Consider the following 12,497-nt stretch of genomic DNA (forward strand, 5'->3'; position numbering starts at 1 on the left):
TGTCAGACTGCTGGAGATGTGGAGACCGTAAAAATACATTGATCCAAAGCTTTAGGGAATTTCCTAAAAAACTATAGACATTTTTTTCTGGCAGCAAGGCTGGGGGACACTGCGCCATGGGATTGCGGATGGAGGCCAAGGAGCTGGCACTATAACCTGTAGCTTTAAATATAAGCTCCTCCCCTCCCCAACTCCTAACAGGCCAGTGCGTTTTCAGTTCCTGTAGAAGCTGAGCACAGTGTCAGGAGGCTGCGTTGTCAGCCTCAAGTTAGTTTTTATCTGTAACTTTTTCTTTTACTTTGTACTTGGTGTGTGCTTGTGGCAGCGTACAATGGGAGTTCAGCGGCTGCAGGGAGTCGGGACGGACTTGCCGTCATGCAGCTGCTGGTGGCTGGGGGAGCTGACCGGCAGTCGCTCCCATGCTAGCACTCTGGCCTCTGTGAGATCACCTGGAGCAAGGGTTTGTGGGCATCTCACTCTTTTAGAGGGTGCGGAATACTGTTGCAATCTATGATGGTGGCACCATCTTGATCAGGATTATGCGGCGGCTTCCTTGCTCAGGGCGCTGGGCTAAAGCCAGCTGGGTCAGTGTCTCCCCACAACAGGGTAGATGTTCACTGGCGCTGGAAGGCAGCCACAGTGAGTCGTTTCCCCCCTGCAACATTCAAGACCATTCAGTACACCAGATTCTACTCGAGGGAATACCAGTGGGAAATTCTCCTCCAAAATTTTACTGGGTGCTCAGCATCGCTCACGCCTCAGTTTTTCACTCCGACTGCATTCGTCCATTGGTGGCTAGTTTCTGATCATCGCCTACAAAGTCGATTCTTAGCCATACCAACTTGGTTTATTAGGCCTAATTCAGTCCTGAATTTAGCACATCTACGATCAGATTCCGTGACATGTGGGGGGACGCCCAGCACAGGGCTAGTCTGCCCCGCATGTCAGGCCCGACCACCCTTGCACAAGTACAAAAGGATCGCACAGCGACAGTGCTTTTGTACTTTAGGAGTAGCTCCCTACCAGCGCAGCTCCTGCATGCTGGCAGGAGCTACTCATCGCTGTGAGGGTCGCAGCGGCTGCTTGTGACGTCTTGCAGCCGCCACGGCCCTTCCTGCGCACGGTCCGGGCACGCCTGTGTTGCCCGGATCGCGCCCTTAAAATGGCGGCCAAATGCCGCCGGCACGCCCAGCGACCACCTCTGCCCGCAGGGCTGAGACGGCCGTTGGCTGTCTGGCATTCGCCGGCACACTGCGGCGAAGGCGCATGCGCAGTTCAGACCTGATTGGCTGCTGTGCGTACCCATCAGGTCTGAATTAGGCCCATTGTGTCCACGGACGCTAGTCTCCTAGGTTAGGGTGCCTTGACATTACATTTTCAGCTCTGAGGTTTCAATGGTAAGTGACCAAAAACCCACTTATTCCCTTATTTAATGAGCTTGCTGGTGTTCCTGTTTATTACAATAACTTTAAGGTTGAAACATATGAATCATGCTTTATAGGGAGCCATTGCTGCTTACCCTTCCATACTGTGGGCTACTATGATACTCACTATGGGGGTAATTCCAAGTTGATCGCAGCAGGAAATTTTTTAGCAGTTGGGCAAAACCATGTGCACTGCAGGGGAGGCAGATATAACATGTGCAGAGAGAGTTAGATTTGGGTGGGTAATTTTGTTTCTGTGCAGGGTAAATACTGGCTGCTTTATTTTTACACTGCAATTTAGATTGCAGATTGAACTCACCACACCCAAATCTATTTCTCTCTGCACATGTTACATCTGCCCCACCTGCACTGCACATGGTTTTGCCCAACTGCTAAAAAAATTCCTGCTGTGATTAACTTGGAATTACCCCCTATGTCTCCTACAGATGGACCCAGTAACAGAGATGCCCCAGAGAGATGTCCCCATCCTCTTTATTCCCAGGACTGTACAGGGGAGAATCACAGGACCACAGAGGAGAATCACAGGACTCCACAGGAGGATCAGGTAAATGGGATTTAGGGTCTCCCCAAATACCAAAGCAACTGTCACTGTATAATCTGTAGGGAAGCAGTGTGTGTGTGTGTGTGTGTGTGTGTGTGTGTGTGTGTGTGTGTCTACTCTGATATTGTAAAGATTTTGTGACAGGAATCACATAGACCGGAGTAAAATCCAAGATAAGTTTGTTTTCAATCACAGGCAGTTACACAAGCATGTGCAGGATACATAGGTCAGGTACAGCACAGCAGAGCTCACAGAGTCTTCAAAATGCATAAACAGAAGTTCTCCAGTGGACCCTAAGGTCCAGGACCTCTTAACAGTAGAAACCCCCTGGCATATCACCTAGGTAGCTTGTCCACCATCAGGAGCACTGCTTCTTGTGTCTGAAAGCCTTTTAGCACAAACTGACAGGTGCCTGCAATCAGCTCTTTGTCAACCCTGGCCAACAGCAACACCTGGCCTGGATTCTTTTCAGCCAAAATCCTGCAGTTCTTCACTTATGTTAGAATTGTGCTGTCTTTGTCACACTTTATTTTCAGTTCATGAAATTAGACATTATAGTGTAAAAAAATGTTTTCTTTTTTTTTGTGGTTAACACAGGGTGAAGATCTGACTGATACTAAGATTGGAGCTATATGTGTGGAAAAAGAGACATGTATGAGGGGTGATCAGCAGTGGAAGGAGGAGGAAATCCCTACAGATACCAGCACAGGTGAGTAATAATCACTTTTCTCTTACGTCCTAGAGGATGCTGGGGACTCCGTAAGGACCATTGGGTATAGACGGGCTCCGCAGGAGACATGGGCATTCTAAGACTTTAGATGGGTGTGAACTGGCTCCTCCCTCTATGCCCATCCTCCAGACCTCAGTTAGATCATGTGCCCAGAGGAGACTGGATGCACTACAGGGGAGCTCTACTGAGTTTCTCTGAAAAGACTTTTGTTAGGTTTTTTATTTTCAGGGAGCACTGCTGGCAACAGGCTCCCTGCTTCGTGGGATTAAGGGGAGAGAAGCAAACCCACTTTCCTGGACTGATGGACCTGCTTCTTAGGCTACTGGACACCATTAGCTCCAGAGGGTCGGAACACAGGTGTCGTCCTTGCTGTTTGTCCCAGAGCCGCGCCGCTGTCCTCCTCACAGAGCCGGCAGATAGAAGCCGGGTAAGTATAAGAAGCAAGAAGACTTCAAAGGCGGCAGAAGACTTCGGTTCTTCATGAGGTACCGCGCATTCGCGCTGCGCGCCATTGCTCCCACATCACACACAGGCACAGCAAGGGTGCAGGGCGCAGGGGGGCGCCCTGGGCAGCAATTTTTACCTCACATAAGCCTGGCACATAAATAGATACTGCGGAGGCAGTATATGAAAATTCCCCTGCCAGTATAAAGAAAAATAGCGGGACCGAAGCCCGCTGTCGAGGAGGCGGAGCTTGATCATCCAGCACTAACCAGCGCCATTTTCTCCACAGAGAAGCTGCTCCCGGACTCTCCCCTGCTGTACAAGTAACAGGGGGGGAAAAACGAGGGGGGGGCACATTTATTTGGTGCTAATTTGTGTATAAAAGCGCTATACAGGCTGGGACTTCGTTTCAGTATCTAGTGGCGCTGGGTGTGTGCTGGCATACTCTCTCTCTATCTCTCCAAAGGGCCTTATTGTGGGTCTGTCCCCATATTCAGATATCCCAGTGTGTGTGGGGGTGTCAGTACATGTGTGTCGACATGTCTGAAGCGGAAGGCTCGTCTAGGGAGGATGCAGAGCAGATGGTGGTGGTGTCTCCGTTGGCACAGCTGACACCTGATTGGGTGAACATGTGGAATGTGTTAAATGCTAATGTGACTTTGTTACATAAGAGATTGGACAAAGCAGAGTCCAAGGACAAAGCAGGGGGTCATTCCATGGCTTTGATTGTGTCACAAGACCTTTCAGGGTCCCATAAACGTCCCTTTTCCCAGGTAGCAGACACTGATACCGACACGGATTCTGACTCCAGTGTCGACTATGATGTTGCAAGGTTACACCCAAGAGTGGCCAAGAGTATTCAATATATGATTATTGCAATAAAAGATGTTTTGCATATCACAGAGGACTCTTCTGTCCCTGACACGAGGGTCTGCATGTTTAAGGAAAAGAAACCTGAGGTGACGTTTTCCCCATCTCATGTGCTGAACGCCAGACAAGTGGCTGCAGGTTCCCAAGAGTATTATTATGGCGTATCCTTTCCCCTCAAAGGACAGGTTACGGTGGGAATCCTCGTCCACAGTGGATGGGGCCTTGACGCGCTTGTCCAAAAAGGTGGCACTACCTTAAAATCAATTTCTCTATCGTCCTAGTGGATGCTGGGGTTCCTGAAAGGACCATGGGGAATAGCGGCTCCGCAGGAGACAGGGCACAAAAGTAAAGCTTTCCGATCAGGTGGTGTGCACTGGCTCCTCCCCCTATGACCCTCCTCCAAGCCAGTTAGATTTTTGTGCCCGGCCGAGAAGGGTGCAATTCTAGGTGGCTCTCCTAAAGAGCTGCTTAGAGAAAGTTTAGCTTAGGTTTTTTACTTTACAGTGAGTCCTGCTGGCAACAGGATCACTGCAACGAGGGACAGAGGGGAGAAGAAGTGAACTCACCTGCGTGCAGGATGGATTGGCTTCTTGGCTACTGGACATCAGCTCCAGAGGGACGATCACAGGTACAGCCTGGATGGTCACCGGAGCCTTGCCGCCGGCCCCCTTGCAGATGCTGAAGTAAGAAGAGGTCCAGAATCGGCGGCAGAAGACTCCTCAGTCTTCTAAAGGTAGCGCACAGCACTGCAGCTGTGCGCCATTTTCCTCTCAGCACACTTCACACGGCAGTCACTGAGGGTGCAGGGCGCTGGGAGGGGGGCGCCCTGGGAGGCAAATGAATACCTATTTTGGCTAAAAATACCTCACATATAGCCTCCGGAGGCTATATGGAGATATTTAACCCCTGCCAGAATCCGTTAAGAGCGGGAGACGAGGCCGCCGAAAAAGGGGCGGGGCCTATCTCCTCAGCACACAGCGCCATTTTCCCTCACAGAAAGGCTGGAGGGAAGGCTCCCAGGCTTTCCCCTGCACTGCACTACAGAAACAGGGTTAAAACAGAGAGGGGGGGCACTAATTTGGCGATATGCTTATATATTAAGATGCTATAAGGGAAAACACTTATATAAGGTTGTCCCTATATAATTATAGCGTTTTTGGTGTGTGCTGGCAAACTCTCCCTCTGTCTCTCCAAAGGGCTAGTGGGTCCTGTCCTCTATCAGAGCATTCCCTGTGTGTGTGCTGTGTGTCGGTACGTGTGTGTCGACATGTAGGAGGACGATGTTGGTGAGGAGGCGGAGCAATTGCCTGTAATGGTGATGTCACTCTCTAGGGAGTCGACACCGGAATGGATGGCTTATTTAGGAAATTACGTGATAATGTCAACACGCTGCAAGGTCGGTTGACGACATGAGACGGCCGACAAACAATTAGTACCGGTCCAGACGTCTCAAAAACACCGTCAGGGGTTTTAAAACGCCCGTTTACTTTAGTCGGTCGACACAGACACAGACAGGGACACTGAATCCAGTGTCGACGGTGAATAAACAAACGTATTCCTTATTAGGGCCACACGTTAAAGGCAATGAAGGAGGTGTTACATATTTCTGATACTACAAGTACCACAAAAGAGGGTATTATGTGGGATGTGAAAAAACTACCGTAGTTTTTCCTGAATCAGATAAATTAAATAAAGTGTGTGATGATGCGTGGGTTCCCCCCGATAGAAAATTATGGGCGGTATACCCTTTCCCGCCAGAAGTTAGGGCGCGTTGGGAAACACCCCTTAAGGTGGATAAGGCGCTCACACGCTTATCAAAACAAGTGGCGGTACCGTCTATAGATAGGGCCGTCCTCAAGGACCAGCTGACAGGAGGCTGGAAAAATATCATAAAAAGTATATACACACATACTGGTGTTATACTGCGACCAGCGATCGCCTCAGCCTGGATGTGCAGAGCTGGGGTGGCTTGGTCGGATTCCCTGACTAAAAATATTGATACCCTTGACAGGGACAGTATTTTATTGACTATAGAGCATTTAAAGGATGCATTTCTATATATGCAAGATGCACAGAGGGATATTTGCACTCTGGCATCATGAGTAAATGCGATGTCCATAACTGCCAAAAGATGTTATGGACACGACAGTGGTCAGGTGATGCAGATTCCAAACGGCACAAAGGTGTATTGCCGTATAAAGGAAGAGGAGTTATTTGGGGTCGGTCCATCGGACCTGGTGGCCACGGCAACTGCTGGAAAATCCACCGTTTTTTACCCTAAGTCACATCTCTGCAGAAAAAGACACCGTCTTTTCAGCCTCAGTCCTCTCGTCCCTATAAGATCATATCTGCCCAGGGATAGAGGAAAGGGAAGAAGACTGCAGCAGGCAGCCCATTCCCAGGAACAGAAGCGTTCCACCGCTTCTGACAAGTTCTCAGCATGGCGCTGAGACCGTACAGGACCCCTGGATCCTACAAGTAGTATCCCAGGGGTACAGATTGGAAGGTCGAGACGTTTCCCCTTCGCAGGCTCCTGAAGTCTGCTTTACCAAGGTCTCCCTCCGACAAGGAGGCAGTATGGAAAAAAATTCACAAGCTGTATTCCCAGCAGGTGATAACTAAATTACCCCTCCTACTACAAGAAAAGGGGTATTATTCCACACTATATTGTGGTACTGAAGCCAGAAGGCTAGGTGAGACTTATTCTAAAAAATTTTTTGAACACTTACAAAGGTTCAAATCAAGATGGAGTCACTCAGAGCAGTGATAACGAACCAGGAAGAAGAGGACTATATAGTGTCCCGGGACATCAGGGATGCTTACCTCTATGTCCCAAATTTGCCCTTCTCACTAAGGGTACCTCAGGTTCGTGGTGCAGAACTGTCACTGTCAGTTTCAGACGCTGCCGTTTGGATTGTCCACGGCACCCCGGGTCTTTACCAAGGTAATGGCCGAAATGATGATTCTTCTTCGAAGAAAAGGCGTCTTAAGTATCCCTTACTTGGACGATTTCCTGATAAGGGCATAGTCCAGGGAACAGTTGGAGGTCGGAGTAGCACTATCTCGGATACTGCTACAACAGCACGGGTGGATTCTAAATATTCCAAAATCGCAGCTGATCCGACGACACGTCTGCTGTGCTTAGGGATGATTCTGGACGCAGTCCAGAAAAAGGTGTTTCTCCCGGAAGAGAAAGCCAGGGAGTTATCCGAGTTAGTCAGGAACCTCCTAAAAACAGTGCATCATTGCACAAGGGTCCTGGTAAAAATGGTGGCTTCCTACGAAGCAATTCCATTCGGCAGATTTCACGCAAGAACTTTTCAGTGGGATCTGCTGGACAAATGGCCCGGATCGCATCTTCAGATGCATCAGCGGATAACCCTATATCCAAGGACAAGGGTGTCTCTCCTGTGGTGGTTATAGAGTGCTCATCTTCTAGAGGGCCGCAGATTCGGCATTCAGGATTGGATGCTGGTGACCACGGAGCCCAGCCCGAGAGGCTGGGGAGCAGTCACACAGGGAAAAAATTTCCAGGGAGTGTGATCAAGTCTGGAGACTTTTCTCCACATAAATATACTGGAGCTAAGGGTAAATTTATAATGCTCTAAGCTTAGCAAGACCTCTGCTTCAGGGTCAGCCGGTATTTATCCAGTGGGAAAAACATCACGGCAGTCGCCCACGTAAACAGACAGGGCGACACAAGAAGCAGGAGGGCAATGGCAAAAACTGCAAGGACTTTTCGCTGGGCGGAAAATCATGTGATAGCACTGTCAGCAGTGTTTCATCCCGGGAATGGAAACTGGGAAGCAGACTTCCTCAGCAGGCACGACCTCCACCCGGGAGAGTGGAAACTTCATCGGGAAGTTTTTTCCACATGATTGTAAACCGTTGGGAAATACCAAAGGTGGACATGATGGCGTCCCGTCTGAACAAAAAACGGGACAGGTATTGCGCCAGGTCAAGAGACCCTCAGGCAATAGCTGTGGACGTTCTGGTAACACCGTGGGTGTACCAGTCGGTGTATGTGTTCCCTCCTCTGCTTCTCATACCTAAGGTGCTGAGAATTATAAGACGTAGAGGAGTAAGAACTATACTCATGGCTCCGGATTGGCCAAGAAGGACTTGGTGCCCGGAACTTCAAGAGATGCTTACAGAGGTCTTATGGCCTCTGCCGCTAAGAAGGGACTTGCTTCAGCAAGTACCATGTCTGTTCCAAGACTTACCGCAGCTGCGTTTGTCGGCATGGCGGTGGAAAGCCGGATCCTAAGGGAAAAAGGCATTCCGGAAGAGGTCATTCCTACCCTGGTCAAAGCCAGAAAGGAGGTGACCGCACAACATTATCACCACATGTGGCGAAAATATGTTGCGTGGTGTGAGGCCAGGAAGGCCCCACAAAGAAATTTCAACTCGGTCGTTTCCTGCATTTCCTGCAAACAGGAGTGTCTATGGGCCTCAAATTGGGGTCCATTAAGGTTCAAATTTCGGCCCTGTCGATTTTCTTCCAGAAAGAATTGGCTTCAGTTCCTGAAGTCCAGAAGTTGTCAAGGGAGTATTGCATATACAACCCCCTTTTGTGCCTCCAGTGGCACTGTGGGATCTCAACGTAGTTCTGGGATTCCTCAAATCACATTGGTTTAAAACCAGTCAAATCTGTGGATTTGAAGCATCTCACAGGAAAAGTGACCATGCTCTTGGCCCTGGCCTGGACCAGGCGAGTGTCAAATTGGTGGTTTTTTCTCAAAAAAGCCCATATCTGTTTGTCCATTCGGACAGGGCAGAGCTGCGGACTCGTCCCCAGTTCTCTCCCTAAGGTGGTGTCAGTGTTTTACCTGAACCAGCTTATTGTGGTGCCTTGCACCTACTAGGGACTTGGAGGACTCCAAGTTGCTAGATGTTGTCAGGGCCCTGAAAATATGTTCCAGGACGGCTGGAGTCAGGAAAACTGACTTGCTGTTATCCTGTATGCACCCAACAAACTGGGTGCTCTTGCTTCTAAGCAGACTATTGCTAGTTGGATGTGTAATACAATTCAGCTTGCACATTCTGTGGCAGGCCTGCCACAGCCAAAATATGTAAATGCCCATTCCACAAGGAAGGTGGGCTCATCTTGGGCGGCTGCCCGAGGGGTCTCGGCTTTACAACTTTGCCGAGCAGCTACTTGGTCAGGGGCAAACACGTTTGCTAAATTCTACAAATTTGATACCCTGGCTAAGGAGGACCTGGAGTTCTCTCATTCGGTGCTGCAGAGTCATCCGCACTCTCCCGCCCGTTTGGGAGCTTTGGTATAATCCCCATGGTCCTTTCAGGAACCCCAGCATCCACTAGGACGATAGAGAAAATAAGAATTTACTTACCGATAATTCTATTTCTCGGAGTCCGTAGTGGATGCTGGGCGCCCATCCCAAGTGCGGATTATCTGCAATACTTGTACATAGTTACAAAAATCGGGTTATTATTGTTGTGAGCCATCTTTTCAGAGGTTCCGCTGTTATCATACTGTTAACTGGGTTTAGATCACAAGTTGTACGGTGTGATTGGTGTGGCTGGTATGAGTCTTACCCGGGATTCAAAATTCCTCCCTTATTGTGTACGCTCGTCCGGGCACAGTACCTAACTGGCTTGGAGGAGGGTCATAGGGGGAGGAGCCAGTGCACACCACCTGATCGGAAAGCTTTACTTTTGTGCCCTGTCTCCTGCGGAGCCGCTATTCCCCATGGTCCTTTCAGGAACCCCAGCATCCACTACGGACTCCGAGAAATAGAATTATCGGTAAGTAAATTCTTATTTTATGCGACTACGGGAGCCCTGCTCAGACCTGCAGAAGAGTCGGCATGGGTGGGTAGCGCAATTGCAGCGTGGGCTGATAACTTGTCATCTGACATTAACACCCTAGATAAAGATAGTATTTTGTTGACCTTAGGTCACAGCAAGGACGCAGCGTTATATATGAGAGAAGCTGCGAGAGATATTGGGCTGTTGGGTTCAAGAGCCAATCATAAGACAAACAAGAGTGCAGACAATACTCATTGTTCCAGATTGGCCTCGAAGGGCCTGATATTCAGATCTTCAGGAAATGATCACAGAAGATCCGTGGCCTCTTCCTCCCAGGGAGGACCTGTTACAACAGGGGCCCTGTGTGTTCCAAGACTTACCGCGGTTACGTTTGGCGTCATGGCGGTTGAACACCAAATCCTAGCTAGGAAAGGTATTCCGGGGGAAGTCATCCCTACTCTAATCAATGCTAGGAAGGAGGTAACGGCGAAGCATTATCACCGTATCTTGGTGTGAAGCCAAGAATTCTCCTACAGAAGATTTTCAGCTGGGTCGTTTTCTCCATTTTCTACAGACAGGAGTGGATATGGGCCTGAAGTTAGGCTCCATTAAGGTGCAGATTTCGGCCTTATCTATATTCTTTCAGAAGGAATTGGCTTCTCTCCCAGAAGTCAGAAGTCCAGACTTTTGTAAAAGGAGTGCTGCACATCCAACCTCCTTTTGTGCCCCCAGTGGCGCTGTGGGACCTTAACGTGCTGTTAAAGTTCCTTAAATCACACTGGTTTTTGAACCTCTTCAAACAGTTGAAATTAAATTCCTCACTTGGAAAGTGGTCATGTTGTTGGCCTTGGCATCTGCGAGGCGGGTGTCCGAATTGGCGGCTTTGTTTCACAAGAGCCCCTATCTAATTTTCCATGTGGATCAAGCAGAGTTATGGACTCGTCCTCAATTTCTGCCTCAAGTGGTTTCGTCGTTTCATATGAACCAACCTATTGTGGTGCCTGTGGCTACGGGTGACCTGGAGGATTCCAAGTCCCTTGATGTAGTCAGGGCCTTAAAAAATGTATGTAGCCAGGACGGCTCGGGTTAGGAAAACAGAGGCACTGTTTGTCCTGTAGGCAGCCAACAAGGTTGGCGCTCCTGCTTCTAAGCAGACTATTGCTCGCTGGATCTGTAACCCGATTCAGCAGGCTCATTCTACGGCTGGATTGCCGTTACCAAATTCGGTAAAGGCCCATTCCACTAGGAAGATGGGCTCTTCTTGGGCGGCTGCCCGGGGGCGTCTCGGCATTGCAGCTTTGCCGAGCAGCTACTTGGTCGGGTTCAAACACTTTTGCAAAATTCTACGTGTTTGATACCCTGGCTGATGAGGACCTCATGTTTGCTCAATCGGTGCTGCAGAGTCATCCGCACTCTCCCACCCGGTTTGGAGCTTTGGTATAATCCCCATGGTCCTTACGGAGTCCCCAGCATCCTCTAGGACGTACGAGAAAATAAGATTTTAAACCTACCGGTAAATATTTTTCTCCTAGTCCGTAGAGGATGCTGGGCGCCCGTCCCAGTGCGGACAAATTCTGCAAGGCTTGTATATAGTTGTTGCTTACATAAGGGTTATGTTATAGTTTAGATCAGTCTCTGGCTGATGCTGTTTAATTCATGCTGTTAACTGGTTTAGTATATACCATGTTGTACGGTGTGTATGGTGTGGGCTGGTATGTATCTCGCCCTTAGATTAACAAAAATCCTTTCCTCGTACTGTCCGTCTCCTCTGGGCACAGTTCTATAACTGAGGTCTGGAGGAGGGGCATAGAGGGAGGAGCCAGTTCACACCCATCTAAAGTCTTAGAGTGCCCATGTCTCCTGCGGAGCCCGTCTATACCCCATGGTACTTACGGAGTCCCCAGCATCCTCTATGGACTAGGAGAAAAAGCTTTACCGGTAGGTTTAAAATCTTATTATTACAGGAAGTCACATATTTCTCTAACGTCCTAGTGGATGCTGGGGACTCCGTAAGGACCATGGGGAATAGACGGGCTCCGCAGGAGACTGAGCACTCTAAGAAAGAATTAGTACTACTGGTGTGCACTGGCTCCTCCCTCTATGCCCCTCCTCCAGACCTCAGTTAGAATCTGTGCCCGGAAGGATCTGGGTGCATTTTAGTGAGCTCTCCTGAGCTTGCTAATAAAAAAGTATTTTAGTTAGGTTTTTTTTTATTTTCAGAGAGCTTCTGCTGGCAACAGACTCTCTGCTACGTGGGACTGAGGGGAGAGAAGCAAACCTACTAACTGCGGCTAGGTTGCGCTTCTTAGGCTACTGGACACCATTAGCTCCAGAGGGTTCGAACACGGGAACTTAACCTTGGTCGTCCGTTCCCGGAGCCGCGCCGCCGTCCCCCTCGCAGAGCCAGAAGACAGAAGCCGGCGGATGAAGCAAGAAGACGTCAAAATCGGCGGCAGAAGACTCCTGTCTTCACATGAGGTAGCGCACAGCACTGCAGCTGTGCGCCATTGCGCCCACACAAGCCCACACACTCCGGTCACTGTAGGGTGCAGGGCGCATGGGGGGGCGCCCTGGGCAGCAATTGAGTACCTCCTGGCAAAAGCAGCATATATACAGCTGGGCACTGTATATATGCATGAGCCCCCGACATTTTTTGCACCAAATCACGGGACAGAAGCCCGCCGCTGAGGGGGCG

General features: G+C 49.5%; 1 protein-coding gene across 2 annotated transcripts in view; it reads left to right on the top strand.

The window, feature by feature from the left end:
• LOC135057042 (zinc finger protein 135-like) overlaps window positions 1-12,497 on the top strand; it is an 83,579-nt gene that overhangs the window by 55,587 nt on the left and 15,495 nt on the right. For both annotated transcript variants that reach the window (XM_063962899.1, XM_063962900.1), the window contains exons 7-8: window positions 1,871-1,989; window positions 2,584-2,695. In XM_063962899.1, the coding sequence (XP_063818969.1) occupies window positions 1,871-1,989; window positions 2,584-2,695 (231 nt within the window). The remainder of the gene's footprint in view (window positions 1-1,870; window positions 1,990-2,583; window positions 2,696-12,497) is intronic.

This window comes from Pseudophryne corroboree, chromosome 3, assembly GCF_028390025.1.
Source record: "Pseudophryne corroboree isolate aPseCor3 chromosome 3, aPseCor3.hap2, whole genome shotgun sequence".
NCBI classification, from domain to species: domain Eukaryota; kingdom Metazoa; phylum Chordata; class Amphibia; order Anura; family Myobatrachidae; genus Pseudophryne; species Pseudophryne corroboree.